The sequence below is a fragment of the Phacochoerus africanus genome, chromosome 3 (assembly GCF_016906955.1).
Source record: "Phacochoerus africanus isolate WHEZ1 chromosome 3, ROS_Pafr_v1, whole genome shotgun sequence".
NCBI classification, from domain to species: Eukaryota; Metazoa; Chordata; class Mammalia; order Artiodactyla; family Suidae; genus Phacochoerus; species Phacochoerus africanus.
The window spans coordinates 125,869,763-125,891,405 of record NC_062546.1 but is presented as its reverse complement, the minus strand read 5'-3'; the positions used below and the strand labels follow the sequence as shown (position 1 = coordinate 125,891,405).

Sequence of the window (21,643 nt, the reverse complement as noted above, 5' to 3'; positions counted from 1 at the left end):
AAGTAATTGCAGCTCTTTGATTAGAGCTAGCTTTTGACTTCTTTAGTTTTTTCATTAGGATCAACTGCACTTGACCTTTTCAAGTTTTATGTTGAGGATCTTAAAGCACGTTACCATGATGAGAAGAAGATAATAAAAGACATTCTAAAGGTAAATAGTATAATTGCTATTAATTTTTAATCTATGGCATATTTTTAAACATGATACTGTGTTTCTTTGGTTTATAATATTAACAAAACTTCTGTTTTTTAGGATAAAGGATTTGTAGTTGAAGTAAATACTACTTTTGAAGACTTTGTGGCAATAATTAGTTCAACAAAAAGATCAACCACATTAGATGCAGGAAACATTAAGTTAGCTTTCAATAGTGTAAGTTACTGTCTTTACTATTATAAAATAGTTTTTAATATATTTGGCCAAAAATACTTAAGTTGTATGTAACTGGTGTTATAAATTGGCCCTTAACTTAGAGGTGATGAAAGAATACTTAAGAGTAATGAATTTTATTAGTTAATACAAATCATAATCGTACCATTATAACTGATTAAATATGATTTTCTAAAAGTTACTAGAAAAGGCAGAAGCCCGTGAACGTGAAAGGGAGAAAGAGGAGGCTCGGAAGATGAAACGAAAAGAATCGGCATTTAAGAGTATGTTGAAACAAGCAACTCCTCCAATAGAATTGGATGCTGTCTGGGAAGATGTATGTATGTTTTTAAATTTTGCTGATGAACTGCTTCCTTTACAATTGAAGATAAAAATAGTTTTAATTTATTTCCTATTTTATAGCCACAGTGATAAGCTGAAGTTATTTGTAGAGTATGAAGTCAGCTGTGACTGAATTTAGGAATACTAGAGGAAAGGAAATAAAAACTTTAAGGAGAGGTGTCACAGTTTTACTTTGCCGTTTTTTGTTTGTTTTTAATTGTGGTTTTGAGTTTGTTTTTGTGGGGTCGGGGGAGGAGCCAAGGCCACACTTGTGGCATATGAAAGTTCCCAGACCAGGGATCAAATCCAAGCCACAAGCCATAGCACACCAGATCCTTAACCTATAGCCACAGCAGGAACTCCTTCATTTGCTGTTTTGATTACTTTTTTAGTCATATTAGTGTACTTTTCTCAGTATTGATATATTTATTCCATATCTGAATTTTTCAGATCCGGGAGAGATTTGTAAAAGAGCCAGCGTTTGAGGATATAACTCTAGAATCTGAAAGAAAACGAATATTTAAAGATTTTATGCATGTGCTCGAGGTAATTTTAGTATTCTCATAAATGGCTAAAATACTACAAAATGTATAAAAATAAAAACAGAAACAGTAATTTGGAATGATCCAATTATGTTTCTAAAATTTATTTATTTATACTGCATTTATTTATACAGTGTATTTACCTGGGATGATTAGGGAATGGTTTCTTCTATAAAAATTGCTTTTTTTTTTTGCCATTTCTTGGGCCACTGCCATGGCATATAGAGGTTCCCCGGCTAGGGGTCGAATCAGAGCTGTAGCTGCCTGCCTACACCAGAGCCACAGCAACGCAGGATCCGAGCCTCGTCTGCGACCCACAGCACAGCTCACGGCAATGCTGAATCCTTAACCCACTGAGCAAGGCCAGGGATCGAACCCGCAACCTCATGGTTCCTAGCTGGATTCGTTAACCACTGAGCTACGACGGGAGCTCCAAAATTGCTTTTAAGTTAAACAAAGCTTGCATAGGAATTTAAAGATCTATTTGTGGAGATTGTTCATATTTGTTTTATATTTTTACAGCGTTACAGAAATTCAGCAATTTAACACTCACATGGGATGACAACAGATCCTAAGAGAATTTAGAATCTTGTAAAGTGGTCAGAAAACAGCTATCAAGCACATTTCAAGAATTATACTACATTAGATGTGTGGGAAGCTCAGGAATATTAGGTTTTTGTTAAAATAAGTAATGATAAAATTATAGATTACTAGATGATTTAAGGGTATTTTGGTGAAGATTTCAGGTAGACACTAATGGGGAATAAGAAATGTAAATTGACCCAGTAATTATTGAGTATTTGGTGCCTGTGTGGCCAGGCATGTTCTGACTGTTTTACAAATATTGCATATGGACTTAATCCTCTCAACAATTCTGTGAAGTTACAGATGAGCTACCTGAGGCAAAGAGAAAAAATTTGCAGGGAAGGGATTCTATCTAATAAAGGCTTTTTGACTCAAAGGCCAATGATTTTTAACAAATAAGCTTTCAGTTGTAGAGAAATATTTTACAACAAGCTGAAAACTAGCACATACTTAATATCATAGTGCTGCATAGTCATTGGGCAGAGCAGATCACTTAATTGACTGTTGACTCTTTCATTGGATTTATTGTTCTTGATGAATATCAATGTTGACAACAGTTTGCTCTGTTAACATGCACCTACATTACAGTGTATTATTGCTCAGCTGCCTGTAGATCTTTTCTACCCGTAGTACATTTCAGACCACCAACATCTGCATTATCTGGAAGCTTCTTAGAAATATTGAACCTTAGGTCCCATCAGCAGAAGTCCTGTGTCAGAATCATCATTTTAACAAGATTGTCAAGCTTTAGAATGTACATTTAATTTTGAAAAGCTCTGCTCTAGGTAGTGTCTTAACATTTTCCCCCAATTTGGGAGTCTCCAAAGAAGAGAAGTCTCTTTCGTGATCTATGCTGGGGGTAATTGCTAAATGGAGCTAATGCCGGCACATAGGGAAGGGCTGAACATATTAGGATAGGTTTTGGACCCTAATAATATGGGCCTTGAGGTAGAAAACGAAGGAGAGTTAACATTCAGTAATATTAAGAAAAAGAATGAGAGTCCCTGAACTAGATTTTCCATTTCCACTTGTAAACCAAAGCAGAATTTATTTTCAAAGCCTTAGGTATGTTTGGGGGCAAGGAGCTTTTATTGCTATATATCCCCTTTCCTGCTAGCCTACTAATTGTTATAGTAAAATAGTTCAAGCCCACAGATACCACATGAAACCAGAAAAGAAAATGTTAAGTTAGAATTATTAGATTGTGTTTGAATGTCTTAAGTTTGAGTAGGAAGGGGATACTTTTGGGTGAAAAGAAAGAGTAGATTTTGCATTTTAATGTCTGAGACCAACTTCAGTGAAGTTCAAGGATGTCTCTGGGGTGGTTCTTTATCTCAGTGCTGAGCCTAACTCACTAACCAAAACGACATTCATCAAGAAACCTATGTTTCAATGTAATTGTATTTCATTGTTTTTGAAAGCAGTGTTAACTCTTCTGCAGATTATACCTTTATGGAGGGTATCAATTATCCCTATTGTACCCACACCATTCTCATTGCTACAAAAAGTATTTTAATAACATCGTTGTGTTTAGATGTCAATTGAGTTGGGTATGGGATAGTTAAGAAGGAACAGAAGAGAACATTTAGATAATTCTTTGCACAGTTTCATGGGGGGAGTACGTTCTAAATAAGCATACTGAAGGCATTTTTATTCTAAAATTACTTGTGAAGCTTTAAAAAGATTTTATGATCTACTGTCTAAAGTGTGAACTCCTTGAAAATTTTTTTCTTTCACTCCATGTAGCATGAATGTCAACATCATCATTCAAAGAACAAGAAACATTCTAAGAAATCTAAAAAACATCACAGGAAACGTTCCCGCTCTCGATCAGTAAGGAAGTTTATTTAAAATGGCACCATAAGTGTATTGAAATATTTGTTAGCATAATTATGAGTGAAATTATTTGTATTGTTTAGGGGTCAGATTCAGATGATGATGACAGCCATTCAAAGAAAAAAAGACAGAGATCAGAGTCTCGCTCTGCTTCAGAACATTCTTCTAGTGCTGAATCTGGTAAACATATCTTTTAACTTGATGAAAATCATTGACACTTGGATGTCCTCAAATTCTGACATGTGTCTTTTTGTGCTGCTTAGAGAGAAGTTATAAGAAATCAAAAAAACATAAGAAGAAAAGCAAGAAGAGAAGGCATAAATCTGTAAGCAGACTTAATTTTTATACTGCACCTAGGCTTTTGGGGGAGGGGCGCACTTTTTAGGGCCACACCTGCAGCATATGGAAATTCTCAGTCTAGGGGTTGAATCAGCTGCAGCTGCTGGCCACAGCCATAGCCACAGCAATGCCAGATCCAAGCCACATCTGCGACCTCCGCCACAGCTTGAGGCACGGCCAGATACTTAACCCACTGAGCAAGGCCATCCTCATGGATACTACTCGGGTTTGTAACCCACTAAGCCACAATGGGAACTCTGCACCTAGGCTTTTGCCCTTAATTTCCTCAATGGCAGTAGAACCTAATTTTCTGTCTAGTCCTGTACAGTCAACAGAATTCAGGTGGGCACCTAAAATTCAAGAGTGTCATAGCTGTTGTTCACCTTAATCTTCCATTAAAATCTTTTGAAAATCTTTTGATGAGCTTTGAAAGAAAAAAAAAAAAAGAACCACAGTGTTAAGATCCCCACTCTTTTTTTTAATAGTAACCTTAGAGAAAGATCCATGTATGTGTATATATTGCAGCTGTTGCTAAGAACCACAAAGTCAAATGTTTTAACAACTTATACTCTCAGTTCTTAACATTAGGTACAAATCAAGATACTTCTGATCTTAGGGATGAAGGTACACTTAATTTGTGATGTTCTTTTTTAGTGGTATTTTAAACCCTATCAAAATGTCATTTTTCCTTCAGGAAAGACCAACTCTCCCCATGAATCTTTTTTTTTTGTCTTTTAGGGCTGCACTCTTGGCATATGGAGGTTCCCAGGCTAGGGGTCTAATCAGAGCTGTTGCTGCTGGCCTACGCCAGAGCCACAGCAACGCCAGATTCGAGCCTCGTCTTCGACCTACACTGCAGCTCACGGCAATGCCGGATCCTCAACCCACGGAGCGAGGCCAGGGATCGAACCCGCAACCTCATGCTTCCTAGTCAGATTTGTTTCCACTGTGCCACGACAGGAACTCCTCTCCCATGAATCTTGGGAATGCTGTAGATTCCTTGAGATTAATAATTCAAATTTTAGTACTCTAGGAAAACATACCCTGTTATACATGGAGGTTCTTAAATATCACCTATATAGGGATTTTTTTTCTACTAGAACAATTTATTCATCAAAATGCTAACATTTTTTATTTAACACAGGACTCCCCAGAATCAGATGCTGAACGAGAGAAGGATAAAAAAGAAAAAGACCGGGAAAGTGAAAAAGACAGAACTAGACAAAGATCAGAATCAAAACACAAATCACCTAAGAAAAAGACTGGAAAGGATTCTGTAAGTATTTAGAATTATTTCATGTCTGTATTTTCAAAATATAGAAATGCCAGTGAACTACCTTTCATAAAAAGTAGTTTTCTAACATGTGATTATGAATGACCCAATTTAAGCATCCTAAATTTCATGTTCCTTAGAAAGAAGTACAGAATTCTGTAACTATTGTTTAACCCTAAGAAAGGTATGTTCTCTGTACATTCTCATTAAGAAATGCCAATGGAAATTTTCTATCTAATTTTTTTAGGAATATAAAATTTAAGAGACATCAGAGGTTTCCCTCCAAATGTCCATAGTTGTCATGGTTATGAACTCCAGTTTTTAAAGCAGAAATGAACCCAACTAGTATCCATGAGGATGCAGGTTCCACCCTTAGCCTTGCTCAGCAGGTTGAGGATCCTGTATTGCTGTGGCTGTGAAGGCCAGCAGCTGCAGCCTTATAAAAACCCCTAGCCCAGGAACTTCCATATGCCATAGGTACAGCACCTAAAAAGAAAGAAAAATTGTGGGGGAAGAAGTGAAGGTATTAAATAAGGGGGGATACTACAAACCAAATTAATTTTAATATCAAATTATACAGTTAGGTCCTTAGTTTCCCATTTGTGTGTATGCACATATGCCAGAGCACAATACAAGCCTTCTTCACCTTATTATTCCTTCCACAGATGCTATGAACTTGGCAGGGGTGATGCCTCTGAATCACCAGTTGAGGATTTAAACTGTGTAGACAAGCCCTGGTCTTCTTTCTGGATATTCTGATTCAGTGGGAATAGGGTGGAGGCTTTTTTTTTTGTTTTTTTTTAACTGCCCTGGTGACTCTAATGCACATCCTTGTTGAGGATTGAATGTTTCCTCTATGCTTATTTAGTGGCTTAATAGTTTCTTCCTTACAGTAGATTAAATAAATCCCTGAAGGGGAAAGCTAGATTGTGGACTGTCCACTTTTGAAAGTTGCTTCTTACAGATAATGCAGTATTTTTTTCTCCCAGCCCAAGTGTTGTCCTCATAAATCTTAAAATGTTTCTGTAGTTGGACACCATAGTATGCTTTATAGTATGCTTTTTGAAGCATAATACTTTTATGTAATGCAAAACTCTTATAGGACAACCTAAATCTTTAAAATTAGCAATGAATGTAATACCTAGGAAATGAACACCCATTAAGTGGAAGTCTCATTCTAACTTTCTCTCTTAATGTAACAAAGAAGTACTTAGTTAACAACCCATCAGGAGGCTTTTGGGGAAGAGGTCAGTCTTTAAACCTTGTAATGTGTTTGTTTCCGGAAGAGAACCCATATAGGTTTCAGATTGTTTTTTCAAAGATTCATTACTACTTAATCTTTTGAGTACTGACATCAAATATAATTGTATTCATTGTCTTTCTAGGGTAATTGGGACACTTCTGGCAGTGAACTGAGTGAAGGGGAATTAGAAAAGCGCAGAAGGACCCTTCTGGAGCAACTGGATGATGATCAATAAATTATACCAAATATGTTTACAGTATGATTTAAAGTCTAATTCAGACCAGGGACTCTATTTTAAGTTCAATTGAAATAACACTGGGTTTTAATTATATCACAGAAAAAAAAAAAGTGCATTTAAGTATTGTTATTGTGGACTTTATAAAAGCAAAGGAAATTGAAAATACTTTTGATTCTGTATCAAGAATCATATTTTCATACAGTCATAACTGTCTCTCTGTGACCCTTTCATAGGGCACTGCAGGATGGATTAAAGGTGGCAATTTACTGATAACTGCAGGTGTCTCTACTTTGTTCTCAAATCTGAGTCATGAGGTGATTTGATTTACTTTATAGAAGTTGGATTTTGAAGATATAATGAAAATTTTTTGATATCTAGTAGTACAAAAAAAGCACCAGCAACTGATAAAACTGCTTTTTTGTGCACTACCCAACTGGTTAAAGCTGATATGATCTTTTATGGTGATCTCAGAAATAGGTGTTCTTAATGGAAACCTGGTAGACCCTTAACTGTAGTGGTACTATTGAGCACTACTATAATAAAGCCACCATTATTTTTTATGAACCATCTGAATACATTTTAAAAAGGCTACTGTGAGGGCATTATTTTGAGGTGATGTTTAAAAAGTTAACATCAAATTGTAAATTAGTTTAAATATATTGCCTTAAGGACCTACTAAAGAATGTGCCACCAAACTTTTAAGTGATGGTTGCAATATCCTTGTCTAAAACAAGTCAATGTTGACTTAAACAATTTCTTTAACAGTTGTTTTTTTTTTTTTTTAATCCGATCTTTCTTTTTTCATTGAGGAAGTCTTTTACCTTCCCTACTCACTAAGAAAGTATTGACTTCATGGTACACATTCTAAAGCATTTCTGATTTGAATATTTTTGTACATTTTTATCAATTATTAAACCTTCTCTTCTAGCGTGTACTAGTATTTATTTCTACTTAAAATGCTCAACTCTTAAAAAAAAACTATAATCATTTAAAGATACTAAATCCCTCAATTTTGTTTCATTTTACCCACAGTTTCCTTTTTTAATATTTAAGAATATTTTAAATCAGTACATTTGAGGCCCCATATTTGTTTTTGATCTATGAATTTCCTACAGAATACTTTAAGAAAGGCAATGGTTTGAAGCTAGAATACTCTACATGCTAACTTTTGAAGGTTGGTAATGTAATTTATACTATTTTTCCTTCAGTGAAGATTTTTTTAAGTAAGTGAATTTTAGCATTTCGTCTTTGGCATTTTTTTATTTTGGACGCTTTGGTCAATCCTATTTCAAGCTGAGATTTAAAAGAACAAAAAGTTCATTTTATTTTTCCTTTTCTTTCCATCCTAATGAATTTAAAAAGTGGGACTGACTAGGATGACTCTTTTCCATCCCTGTCCCCTATGTTTCAGTTAAATCTAGCATCTACTTTTAAAAGCCTCAAGGAGATGGGGGTGTTTCTGAATTTCTCTGCCAAGTCATTTTTCTGCTGTGAAATATGACATGAGGAATTGAGAATCACTATCTTTAGAAAATGTGAAGTAACCAATTGCTTGCTTAAGGTTAGTCTGTTGTATAATTCAACAACTTTGGCAACAGGGAAGTTGCCTAGATCTAATTTTCAGAGGTCCCATTGTAATGTTAGTATTTCTAATCATGTCAAAACATTGGACATGGAAGTCAGTGGTAAAACCTTTAAAATATGCATATGTTATTGGCAGAAATACTAATGGTGTTTCACAAGAGAATTTAGAATCTGTAAAACTTAATTCCATGAATGATGTTTTGGTTTTGGTTTTTTGCTTTTTAGGGCCGCACCCTCGGCATATGGAGGTTCCCAGGCTAGGGGTCTAATCAGAGAAAACATCTGCCAGCCTACGCAGGATCCAAGCCAAGCCGCATCTGCAACCTACACCATAGCTCACAGCAACACAGGTTCCCCCGCTGAGCAAGGCCAGGGATTGAACCCACAACCTCATGGTTCCTAGTTGGATTCATTTCCGCTGTGCCACGACGGGAACTCCGAATTCCATGAATGATTTTTTAAACACAACTTTAAAGTTTTGATTTTTATATTTAAATAAAAGGCTTTTGATGTGTTTTAGCATGTCCTCAAATTAGATTTCTGTATTTCTTAGAGATACTGTCTTATCACAACCTCAAATTCCTACAAGATAATACAAATTCAAGATTTCTTATAGTTCGCCCACAAAAATTATTTGAAAAAACAAAATTAGTGAACAAATTGAAACTCAAAATACGTCATTGTTATAAATTATGTAATTGATTTGCTATAATCCTATAGTGATCCCATCAAATGGTATTTAATTGTCAAGAAGATACGACAGCCTGAAAATACAGGTGATGTGAAAATTTTATTAAAACAAGAAGTTATTACTTTTAATTCATTTGATTAGGTTTCTAAATCAGTCTGGTAAAACTTGAAATTTCTTGGAATATTGAACAGATAGGCTCAAAATGTGTTCAAACAGGAGAGAGTGTTTATATTCAGATAAGGGGAATTTGTACTTTTTAATTAATCTTCAGATTCTTAGGTAAATGTTGAAGACTTATCTTCCCTCATTACTATTAATGAAATCTTTGGTTAAATTCACGAATAATTTACTATGCTTAGTATTCAAGATGAGACTCAAATATTTGATATTTTTATTTCCCTCAGTACATAATTCCTATGTGGGAAAACTGAACTTGTATGAAAAGTTAACCAAGTATAAAAAATTATTTGTACCTTCCCCAAGTGTATTTAAGCAACTTAATACTTTTAAACAAAAGCAATATTTCCAACGTTTTTTTTTTTTTTTTTTTAACATAGTGATAGCACTTCATTTCTATTCCCCAGTGTAGCTTCAGTGTCTGGATTATTCCTGCTTTTTTTTTTTTTAACAATAAACACACTTGTTATGCCTCCTAGTCAATTTGGAAATGATCAAAGTATCACAGCTATTTTTATCTTCTGACTTTTGCTAATTGGGCCCCCCTTTTATATAGCTATAAAATGAAAAGGATTGGCCCAGAGTCATCTCAACTCACAGTGGTAAGACTGTAAAACTTCTTAAAACATCTGTGTATATTTTTCTGGAACGATGTTCCATAGTTGTCATTTGGTTATCAAAGGGCCTATATCCTGTGTTAAAAAAGCATTTGCCTAAATAATCCTGTTTTTCACTGTTAGTGACTGCCTTCTCAGCACTCAGTTGACCACTTTTATTTTTGCATCCAGGAAAGATAGCTCCTTTATATAAGGATTTTTATTTAAAACTTGGATACTATTTGAGAGAGAACTGGTTCTAACCAAATAGTACCCAGGGAAGAGTGATTAATGCTTTTTTTTTTTTTTTAATGAGTTTATAGGGTATTTAAATAATGTAAATGTAAATTACAAAACTAAACTAAATAAACATTTCTAAAAGCAAAATGAGGTAAAGAACATTAATTCCTTATATTTTAAGTCAGATGTTTTGTTTTCCCTTGGGGATGTGTCTCTCTCAATACCAGACTTTTCTTTTACATATTTCTAGGACTCATGTTACATAAAGGAAAGGGAAAATAATGTTATGAGTAATTTTCATGGAACTCTGCTCTAATACTTTTTATGTTTCATTGTGTGGTTCTAGTAATGGCCTGTTCCAGTCTAATAATTCTTACCTTCCTTATTCTTTTCTTGCTTTTTTAAGTTTTTCAATTGTCTTGACTTAAATGGTGGTCAAATTCCCTGGGGGCAGGGGTTTCTGTTTCACTGTTGTAGCCTATGAATTAGAGCAATGCCTGACACATAGGCATTTATTGAGTGAATGTAAAATATCAGTTAAAAGTTGTACTCATCCATCATCCATGGTACCCATCATCTGTGTTAAAAGGGCTTGGAAAAGCATCATTGCAATAATCCACACTAAAACTCCAAACTAAAGCAACATAATTGAAGTACAATAAGGTTGTAGTGACTGTATCTTAACTACAAAAATATCCACAAGAACATATAACTTTCATGTGGTTTTTGAGTAGGAAAGGAAATCCATGATGATTTGAAACATAGTCTTTTCATATTCATAATACTGTTATCATAGTAGTGGTTTGAAACTAGTAACTTTTGAGGAACTAATATTTAGCTAGATCAAAGTTGATCTAAAGGCCTTGATGGGCAAAATTCCTATTTATGTTCTAAGTTGAGAACTAACCATTTCAGGCTGTTTTTAAATAATGGGGTGAATAATGGTGACAGGGCAAGCACTTAGATGTTACTGGAGCTGACCTAAAAGGTGAGATGGGAAGTAAGGTTTTTCTCCAGTTACCTGTACACTCCCCTTTAGCCCTCCATTTTACTGGTTTGTCTACCTGGCTTAAGTTCCTTCATTGTGGCAGATTTTCTATGTTTTTTAAACTTGCTATATAAAAATTGCTTTTGTGATTCAGTATGATCTAGTTCAAGGCCATCTCATCGTTAGTGATTAGTAATTGACTGTTAAATTTGATGATGATTGCCCTAGGTTGAAGATTGATGTTTGCATTTCAAGGGAACTGGCTGACCCTTCACTCCAGTTTTCATTCAGACTATGAAACAAAGTGGCTCCTAATCACATCAGATATGAACTAAGCCATTTGATGCCCTTCTTTTATGCTGTTCCTTGAGGTATCAAAATGTATTTATAAGCAAATTTTTTTTGGTCCTGCTTGCAAACTTTTTTGGTAGGTGTTCTCTCTTGCCTACCTCTACAATTAAACTGAAGACTTATTCTGAAAGGTGAGTAATAGGGGTAACAAAGTTTCTACTTTCTGTGTTTGTAATTAACCAGATTTTCTCTTCTGTTTATATATTGTTCTGATGTAAAAAGACTCAATTATATAAAAGTAGACCTTTTGTAAATAAATATAATTTATTAGAAAAAATGGCATCTTTTACTAAATTGGATTTGTGTCAGCTTTTTCCTTTAAGCACTGTCATGTGCAGCTGTTCTGTGCTGTGTGATGATGCCAACATTGTTTTCTCAATGTATACAGTATTTGCTTTTTCTATAAAAACTTAGATCAAGGGAATTCCCATCATGGCTCATGGCTAACGAGCCTGGCTAGTATCCATGGGGATGGAGGTTTGATCCCTGGCCTCACTCAGTGGGTTATAGGATCCAGCATTGCCATGAGCTGTGGTGTAGGCTGTAGATGCGGCTCGGATCTGGCATTGCTCTGGCTGTGGTAGAGGCCAGCAGCTGATTCAGTCCCTAGTCTGGGAACTTCCATATGCTGTGGGTGCAAGCCCTGAAAAAAAGACAAAAATAAAAACAGCACATCAATGTTTGTTAAATTTTTTTCTTAGACGGGGTATTAGTTTTAGGAGAAATACTTTTGGATGAGTGGGCTGATAGTGTATCTTTGCACATATTTCTCAAATAGGGCTGATAATTTCATAATAAAATTAAGATGTGAATTATAAAAGTATATTTTGTAATGTAAAATGAGGTAATTCTACAAAATTCAGTATGTTGAGCCAGCAGAGTCAGTGGTGGATATTAAGTCCCATTGTCTATCTACTGAGCACTTTACCGAGTCAGCAGAGTCACTGGGCAGTCACTGCAGTGATTTTAGTGGGTTAAGATTTAGATTTTTAGTCAGAGATTGTTTCCTACTTAACTGAGTCATTAGTAAATAAATGGGTGCTGCTGGTATAAAATGTAAACCTAACCATATCCACCTTATCTGAACTTAGTGCTGTAGTTTAGGTTTGAAAACATTCTGATTTTGTAGAATATTAAAGACCTTATTTCCTTTACCTTGAAGCACTTGTCCTGGTACAAAACAAACTAGTCTTACTAACTGCAAGATTTAACTTTTTTTCCCTTTTTATAAAATAAAGCTTTAACTACAGGTCTACCTTGGAAATCTATTCTATGTACACCTGGTAATCTATTATATGTACAATAATAGCATTACGTCTTAAAAAAAAAAAAAGAAAGCAATGTACCTGCCTTAATTTCAGGGATAACTATTGCTTTTGAGTGCTAACCATCATTTGACAACACACAGTTGTTCATCAGCCTTCAATTTATTAATAGAAAAGCAGTATCTGTAAATGCCAGAACATAAGACAACATCTGTACTTTGAGAACAAAGACCTAATGCAACAATTAGATTCCTTAAGACTAGTTTATGCCCCTCTAAGTGTTTTAAGCCACTTTGACAGTTTCCTAAAATAAATTACAAATTTCCTTGCTTCCCTAAAAACACTAAATAATAGGAATATACTAAGGAAAATGTACTAAACTTTGAGGACCTGGAATTATTAGCAATGTGTGTGTGTGTGTGCACACACGCACGTGTGCTGGTGCAGTTGGGGTCAAAATGGTTGTAGACGTTGTGGTCAGGTAGGCTGCCTCTATGCGGTCCACATGTAGCCTACCTACCTGTGTATGCACGCTGCCCCCACTGCCACAACAAAGGTGGAAAGAGGATGTATCTCACCAAAGAATGCTGTTTCTCTGGAAGGAATAAATTGGAAATTGATTTTGGAGTGTATCCCTCAATACTCAAGTCTGTTCATATTCGATACAGCAAGAGTTTGCAGAGGGAGGAGTTTTTCTTAAAATTTACCAAGTATATTTAGACTATGAATGCAAGCAGCAAGACCTGATTCTAGAAGATCGAAGCATATATAAAACTGGTATGGGAGTGGTCTGGTGGCTCAGTGGGTTTAGTACCCGGCATGGTCACTGCTGTGACATGGGTCTGAATCCCTGGCCCAGGAACTTCCACATACCACAGGTACGGCCAAAATAAAAATATAGTATATTAAACACCTTAAAATATACCACTCAAAGACTACAACATGTTACAGGATAAGTAGTGTAAATAGTTTATTTGCTCATATGCCATGAAAAGACCAAGAAAGTAACGTGAACTGCTTTTATAAAACATTTCTAATATTGCTAAGAAGCAGGCCCATTAAGAGACAAACAGAAAAGAACATGCCAACATTATTCTCTTATGTGTAGATTAATAAATAGGCAATTATTTTAACATGTTCATCAGTATTGAGCTCTGGAAAACAGCTGCTTGCACTAAAGGACCAACTCTGTTACATCTCATTGTCAAATTGTTTTTTTTTCCCCCCCATGAAAATGAATGTTTAGTCAGACAAAATCTTGGCATGTTCTTTTTTAAGGTACACATTTATGGAAATGTGCTAGCAAGTGGCAGTTTAATCTTTATGTAAATAGATATGCTAAAGTGAAATGTAACTGATCCCTAAACTGTCCTTGTAGTTAAATATATATATTAAAAAAAAACTATAAGTTAAAATAACATTCAGATTGTATAGCATAGGCTGATGCATCTTTAAACAATATTTACAATATTACCCAGAGGTTTAGGTGGGAATTAAAGAGAAGTGTAAAAACCATAAAAAACTGCACCAATTTTATAGCAAAATATCTGTACATTTAAAAAGAGATATATAACTACACATTATCCAAGGGAAATGGGACCTTCACCAGGAGTTCACATAAGCACAACATAAGAAATTCAGTGGTTAAATACTATACAATAAACTTTACAATTAATATATTGATGTAATGTACCAATAAGGTAAGCCAGAAGCAGAATGTCTATTATGAAAAGTACAAATTAGCTTCAGTCCAGTTTTTGACTTTGGAATGGATCAAGTGCCCTGCCAGAGAGGAAGGAAAAATAACTGGCTTTGTTGGCCAATTAGTCCCCATGACATATTATTGAAGCTTAATCCTGATGCATTTCAGCAATTTAATTGTAATTACCCTTAATGTAATCTGGGAAATACAAGAATTTCTTAGCTTTGATGCCAAATATCTAATCCAATCTACAAAAATGGGGCGGGGGGGAAACCCTGCGATTGTCAGAGGATAGCAAAGCCAGGTTACTAACACTACTCTTAGCAGAAGTAATCTTGAACGCTTGTTGATAACAGCCAGTGAACTCTTGCTAGCAAGGCACTGATTTCTATTCTCAGGATTGACCCATAATGGTCCTCAGAAGTCCTAACACTGATTACTGAGATGTTAATTTTAGTGCTAATTAATAACTGCATTTTTTTTAAGCTGCCTCTAGCTGAAGAACACAGTACTGCAAGTAAGTCTTGTACAACAATCTGTATGCCATTGTATGGTCACATTCACACCAATGTCTGTCTCTCACAGGGCATGTACCCCAGCCCAGAAGTAGAATGTGAAACAAGATAACTGACTTCTGTGCCACTGCATTTGCATCCTGTTTGTACTTTGCTGGGTGGGGCTCAGTTATGGACAGAAGGAGTTTATTGTGTGACTTCTTTTCCTTCTTCCATGTTGCACGCCCTTAAAAATACAAAGTTGATGGGTACGACTGAAACACAAAATTAACTCCTTAAAAGACATTTCAGCAAAGGAAGCCCAGAGCATATTCTTCCATGTTATTTACAACTTACCAGGAAATCAGGGTGGGCCATTATGGGACAATCACAATGGCAGGTAATGAATGTAATATGAAATTTATATTTTGGTTAAAAAATTGAATAACATACTGGTGTAAAAAGATACCTAATCAAATCAAATCCTATTGCTTTGATTAATCTGAGCAGGTACTTCCACTTTTAGGCACTTGTTAACAAAGGTTGAAAGGAGAGCCCGACATTTTTAAATTCCTATGTTTGCTAGATCTGAGCCCTTAGAATATTTCATCTATGTTCAAGGCTACAGTTAAATGGTAGCACATAAAGTTCACGTGGACAGTTTCATTCACGCACACCTTCTTTATACAGGCAGATCTCAGGTTCACATGGTTATTTCGGCACCATTAACAGAACGCAAGTTCTGATCATCAAAGCGCCGCCTGACACTTCTCCTCACCGCATCGGCTCGTCTGTATGGTTGGTTTCTAAGATCTGTAAAAAAGGGCAACCAATGAGAGAATTGCAACCTTCAATATCACATGTCTAAGCAAGACAAAGGCCAGCTGGCAGCCAATCAAAGCAGCTTGTGTAGAAGAGTAGGCTAATGGGCCCTTCAAACTCATTGAGTATTTGAGCCAAAGACTTGTACTTTGCCCTCAATATTTACAAACAAAAAAGCATGTAATACTGGTGTGATTCTGGCTTTTATAGAAAATATATGAGATTGCTTCTGTCACTGGCCAGAGAATCTAGCTGAAGTGTTATTTTGAAATTTTTCTTCCACTAGATATAGCTGTTGCTTAGATGTTTTTCTTTCTGGAAACCCAAATACCAACAATAATTGCAATGAATTTCAAACTGCAAAACTATTAAAACAGACTGCTCTGTCCAGTCTTATCAGAAATTATAATCAAGAAAGGAACTTATGCTTAGTTTGCAGACACAGCTTCCATTATTTTTACTCCATTAAAATCAGCTGAGGTCAGTTTTTTATTTTGTGAATTAGAAACATAATACTCAAAACACTGAATAAAAGTAATCACTAAATCAAAATAATACCTCATTCCTCAACATTCTTTCCTGCCACTCTATTTTTTGCTTTTCATTTGAGAGGAAAGGTTGTATGGGCTCTCTTGGATTCTCCTGTTTGTGCTGCCAATAAACAGCAGGATACCTCACGACCACCACTAAAAAAATGCCTTGTTGAATGAATGAATCAACAACTGCACTTCAAGTAGGCATTGCTATGGAGGGATGAAGTGAATTTTATTTTATGTAAACACTCTTAGCATGCTTTCTGGATGAATAAGGCAGGAAGCCTACCCAGCAGGTAGCCTCCGTTTAATGGAGGTCAGGGCTTGGTAACAAGAAAAAGCAGGCTTGGTATTTTTCCCTCCTGTTTTAATTAGCAACTATTTCCCTTTCATTAACTTAATATTGCTGACTTCTGCTTAGAAGTGTTCTACCTTTAGAAAGGGAAACAACAGAATTAAAACAGATTGCATATTTTTTATCCCTTCACTTACTCAGTAGATTGAAAACAGATGGGCTATACCTGGCCCACAGAATGCTTGGGCCCCTGACTTAAAGTTTTAAATACAGTTTCCTGATATTTAAATTGGTAATGAACATAAAAACCAGAGTTTTCTCTTGAAAAAGGAGGATCTCGTGATACTGGGCCCAAATTCTTACAAGGCAAAAAATAAGCCAGAGCTCAGCAGAGTCCCTCCCCCCCCCCCCCCCCCCCCCCCGTTCCTGACTCACTGGAATTTGCGACCCTGCCCTACTACTAAATTTAATCAAAGAATAGTTTTGCATGCTTTAATCCTTGAGAGCCTCAGCTTCCTCGCCTAGAGTGGTAACAGAAGATCAAAATTCTATTTCTGGCTAAGGATACAGTGACCTGCAGTTCTGTGGTTCCTAAGTCCTCTGAGTTTTAAAAACCCTAATCCTTCTTCAAAGAGTATATAGGTCACTACCCTGGCCAAGACTTGCTCTCAATTTCTTTGGATCAAAATGGAGTTAACCAAGTAACTTGAAGGCCAAGAAGCGGTTAAAGGAAGGACAGCCTAGCACCCAAAGCAAGTATAATCACCAGCAAATACCCCTGCCCCAGCCATCACACTTGAGAACATGGAAGCAGACCAAAAAGAGTCTGAAAGAGAGGCTCCGCCTCACGTCACTGGAAGGTGACGTACAAAGACTTCTCCCAGGTCAGACTCTCACCAGTATTACCCTCAGCCATAGATTGAAATCACTGATCTGCATATAGAGAGAGGAGGAAGCTAAGTAAAAAGTGATGCTTGCCAGCTCTGTGTATCCTCCACCACCGGTGTGCTAGAAGAAATCCTTACCCTCGAGTGAACATTTGGAAATTTAGTGATATTATTCTTCTTTAAAGCTAAACAGAAAAAAAAACAAAAACACAAAATGATGGTTAAGTAAAAATGGGATGAAAATGGAAAGCAATTCAACTTAGTGAATAACATTCCCGGGCACGTTAGCCAACAGAAGAAGAAAGTGGGAGGCCACGCCATGAGAGGCAGGTGTTAGAGAAAACGACGGAAAAGTGAGGAAAGGTGAGCACGGCTTCCCACCCAGCTCTCTGACCACCCAGATCCAAGCTGCTTTGAAGTTTGGCTCCAGAACAACAGTGCAGCAGCAAAACTGACAAAACACATTAGCCAAGTAGATGACAGTGTCTAAGCCTTGTTAATAAGCACTGGTGGGTAAGTACACTGCAGAGCAGGCTACAACACACCATGTCCTTTGAAATATTCAGAGACAAGGGAACATACATAACAAGTGCAATTCACAGAAAAGTTAACACCACAAAATAAACACATAATCAGTTCCATGTCAATCTCAGCATGGGAGTCAAACAGCAGCTATTTCATGTACTCCAGTTAGAGTTTGTACTTGCCTTAGTGCTTTTCCAATCAACTAGGCACTACAAAGAAGTCTTTTTTTTTTTTTTTTTTGCCATTTTTTGAGCCACTCCAGCGGCATATGGAGATTCCCAGGCTAGGGGTCTAATCAGAGCTATAGCTGCCGGCCTATACCAGAGCCACAGCAACGTAGGATCCAAGCCGTGTCTGCAACCTACACCACAGCAATGCCAGATCCTTAACCCACTGAGCAAGGCCAGAGATCGAACCCACAACCTCATGGTTCCTAGTCGGGATTCGTTAACCACTGGGCCACGACAGGAACTCCAAGAAGTTTGTTTCTTATCTAGCCATCAGGAACTAATCCCAGGCAGTTACTTCTTGGCAAAATTTGATCATTTTTTTAAAATTCTAAGAACAGTGACATTTTCCAGAAAGAGGTATTTGCTATTAGTATTTTCGGTGCCACCATCCTGACCAAATAAGTAGATCCAGATGTGTCTCATCACAGAAATAATACCCTGGGTTTGACATGGAACAGAGCCACCAGTGAAGAAGCATAGATGAAATAAGACTGTGGGAGCTCCTAAGCCTTTGTGTTCATTTCCTGCCTCACAGCCTCGGGCTCCAACATGGAATTTGGGCATAACACTCAGAGTGAAAAGAGGCGAGTACAAAGCTATGGATTGGCTTCTGGGTCAAAAGAGCTCCATGAGTTTAGCTTGTACCATGAGCTCCAACACACTGTGGATGATGGCTACAGACTATAGAAGGCAATTAAGAAAGAAAGACCCAATTTACAGCTGTGTGTAGTTCACAGCTCAGCATTCTGCAACTTCAGAGCACCTTGTAATCCTGAGAGATTGTAATACAGCAGCTCATTTTACTATCAAAGCATGCTGAGTACAAAAAGGCCAGCTGAATATATCTATAAATCTATTCAAACTTAAGAAGTGCTCAATAAACGTTCAGTATAGTAATTACTGTTATTAATGACTATCACTTTGTGTTCAGAGATAGCAGCCCCCAAATCTTACAAGCAACTTAGTTGGTCCCAATCCTGATTCTTAACGAAGTGTTCTAGTTACCATTTTCTGAAAATTTCTACAGTAATTGTATAATTCAACTCTCACACACCATCACAGTCATGTGGATTCGTAGCTGTACTGAAAGGGCTAGTAAGTAAGCAGTTATGACTGAAATGCAAAACCATGCAGTGAGAAGACAACACAAAACACGATGAGGGATATGGCAATTCCATGCTAGAATGCTGGGTGGCCCTGACACACAGACAGAGGGTCATTAGAGGTCAAAAAATCTGTAGCAACCTTTTAAGAGCATCAGGTGAGAAAGAGTAATAGTTTAGTAATGGTATTCCTCAGTGAGAACAGGTTCGCAGAAAAATCGAGAGCCACGCTTGGCGGTGCGAGCAGTAAAGGGCACAGTCTTCAGCACTGCATTGAAAATGACAGCCGAACAAGACAAACACAAGAGAGTAAGAAGCCAAGATCTGTTGCATTAGTACACAGTTAGTGCTCTGTTAATCACCCCTGGTGTAGGGGAGGGGGGAGGGGAGCAGGAAGGGGAGAAGGCAACATATACCCGAGTTCATAATGCCTAGAAGAGTTACTCAATCTTTTCTTGGTCTGAGGCACGGTGTTGGGATAGAACATGGAAAATTCCTATTCAAAAGGAAAAAAAACCCTGCCCCTTCAATAATTCATTCACCTCCTATGGCAGATCAGGTCAGGCAAAACAGAACGTGTACGTTTTACTCATTTTGTAAGCCAGGTGTCCCTAAGATGGAGAACAGACTGACGAAAACAGAACTCTAAGTTCTCTTTTTTTGGGGGGGAGCTTTTTGCCATTTCTTGGGCCGCTCCCGAGGCATGTGGAGGTTCCCAGGCTAGGGGTCGAATCGGAGCTGTAGCCGCTGGCCTACACCAGAGCCACAGCAACGCGGGATCTGAGCCGTGTCTGCGACCCACAGCACAGCTCACGGCAACGCTGGATCCTTAAGACACTGAGCAAGGCCAGAGATCAAACCCGCAACCTCATGGTTCCTAGTCGGATTCATTAACCACTGAGCCATGACGGGAACTCCCAGAACTCTAAGTTCTTGACGTGCCAGGGCTGGATGCTTCTGGATGTACAAATAGATCTTACTGCAGTCCTGGGGCTAAGAGGTGCTTACCCAAGGAGATCAGTTTCCGGTCTTGCTCAGAGCAGAGCTTCTCCCTCACTATGGGGGAGGCAAGGAGAGCTCTATCTAAAACAAGGAAGCTAAACAAGGAAACTTTGTGTAGGAGCCACCTGCAAGCCACTGTGGGGTGAGCACAAATACCCAGAACATGCGTCCGCCCCATGGAGATACGATGGAAAGACGGGCACTTTCACCAGCCACTTACCTATCCCACTGCTTATGGGTCTACTCTGGGCAAGGGGCTCTTTACTAACTTCCTTTGGAGTGATTTATTCACAGGTTTTATTTCCTTGGGTCTGAGCTGATGAAAAAAATTTTGATTTGGGCATTCTAAGATCCCTATTTACCATGCTGACTCAATTATTCATAAGAAATGAAAGAGTTCCCATTGTGGCTCAGTGGTTAACGAACCCAACTAGTATTCATGAGGATGAGCATTTGATCCCTGGCCTCACTCAGTGGGTTAGGATCTGGAGTTGCCATGAGCTGTGGTGTAGGTTGCAGATGTGGTTTGGATCCTGCATGGCTGTGGCTGTGCTGTAGGCCAGCAGCTGCAGCTTTGATTCAATCCCTGGCCTGGGAACTGCCATGTGCCACAGGTGTGGCCCTAAAAAGGCCAAAAAAAGAAGAAATGAAAAGTCCAAGAGTTATGGTTTTTCAAAATTAGAACAACTGGGGAAATGTGAATAATAACCATCTATTTGATATTAAGGAACTGTTAGTTCTGAAGGTGTGTGATGAAGGGATTGTGGGTATGTTTATTGGCTTTATTAAAGGGCCTTTATCTTTTGAAGATACATACAGAAATGTTTCCAGATAGAATGTTATGTCTTGGATTTGCTTCAAAATAATCTCAGAGGTTGGGGAATCGGGAGGAGAGAGAAGCAATATAGAACAAGACTAGCCACATGTTGAAAACTGCTGATGGGTAAAGGGTACATGAGGATCCATCATACTGTCCTCTCTATTTTTGGATATGTTTCGCTATACTTCTGAATGACATTTCCTACCAAAAAATAAGTGTCTTGCAAGATGACAAACAGTATTCTTATCGAACCAACATAAAAGGAAAGTCACTTGTAGCCACTGCCCCAAATTAACTGCCCTGATCTTTAAGAGGGAATGCAGAAACTCTAAGGAACTGGTTCCAGCAGAAAGCATTAGGCTATAACTTCATTAGGCAAAGCTGGGTTAGTGCCATTCCTAGCTGAGAAAAGGCCCCTTCCCCAACCCTGGGCTCCCAAGCCTGTGTTTCCACCCACAGGAAAGCACCAACTTGCGATTTCCTAATGTCTTCAGTTGGCTTTGAATGAGTAAAAGGACATACAAACAGCATGTTGGAAAAACATGTGTCACCTGTGGTTAGTATATTGCATTTA

General features: G+C 37.4%; 2 protein-coding genes across 14 annotated transcripts in view; one reads left to right on the top strand and one right to left on the bottom strand.

The window, feature by feature from the left end:
- The window catches only part of PRPF40A (pre-mRNA processing factor 40 homolog A), a 48,614-nt gene extending 41,577 nt beyond the window's left edge, over nt 1-7,037 (top strand). For 4 of the 8 annotated variants that reach the window (XM_047772636.1, XM_047772634.1, XM_047772640.1 and 1 more), the window contains 9 exons: nt 47-150; nt 253-369; nt 566-703; nt 1,159-1,254; nt 3,582-3,668; nt 3,755-3,851; nt 3,935-3,996; nt 5,155-5,286; nt 6,669-7,037. In XM_047772636.1, coding sequence (XP_047628592.1) covers nt 47-150; nt 253-369; nt 566-703; nt 1,159-1,254; nt 3,582-3,668; nt 3,755-3,851; nt 3,935-3,996; nt 5,155-5,286; nt 6,669-6,761 — 926 coding nt within the window. In that variant the 3' untranslated portion in view covers nt 6,762-7,037. The remainder of the gene's footprint in view (nt 1-46; nt 151-252; nt 370-565; nt 704-1,158; nt 1,255-3,581; nt 3,669-3,754; nt 3,852-3,934; nt 3,997-5,154; nt 5,287-6,668) is intronic. The other 4 variants (XM_047772637.1, XM_047772635.1, XM_047772639.1 and 1 more) reach the window with 1 other exon arrangement.
- Nucleotides 7,038-13,601: 6,564 nt separating this feature from the next.
- The window catches only part of FMNL2 (formin like 2), a 332,804-nt gene continuing 324,762 nt past the window's right edge, over nt 13,602-21,643 (bottom strand). For 3 of the 6 annotated variants that reach the window (XM_047772627.1, XM_047772632.1, XM_047772631.1), the window contains one exon: nt 13,602-15,665. In XM_047772627.1, the coding sequence (XP_047628583.1) occupies nt 15,556-15,665 (110 nt within the window). In that variant the 3' untranslated portion in view covers nt 13,602-15,555. Of the gene's footprint in view, nt 15,666-17,480; nt 17,575-18,349; nt 19,516-21,643 lie in introns of those variants that run through there. The other 3 variants (XM_047772630.1, XM_047772629.1, XM_047772633.1) reach the window with 3 other exon arrangements.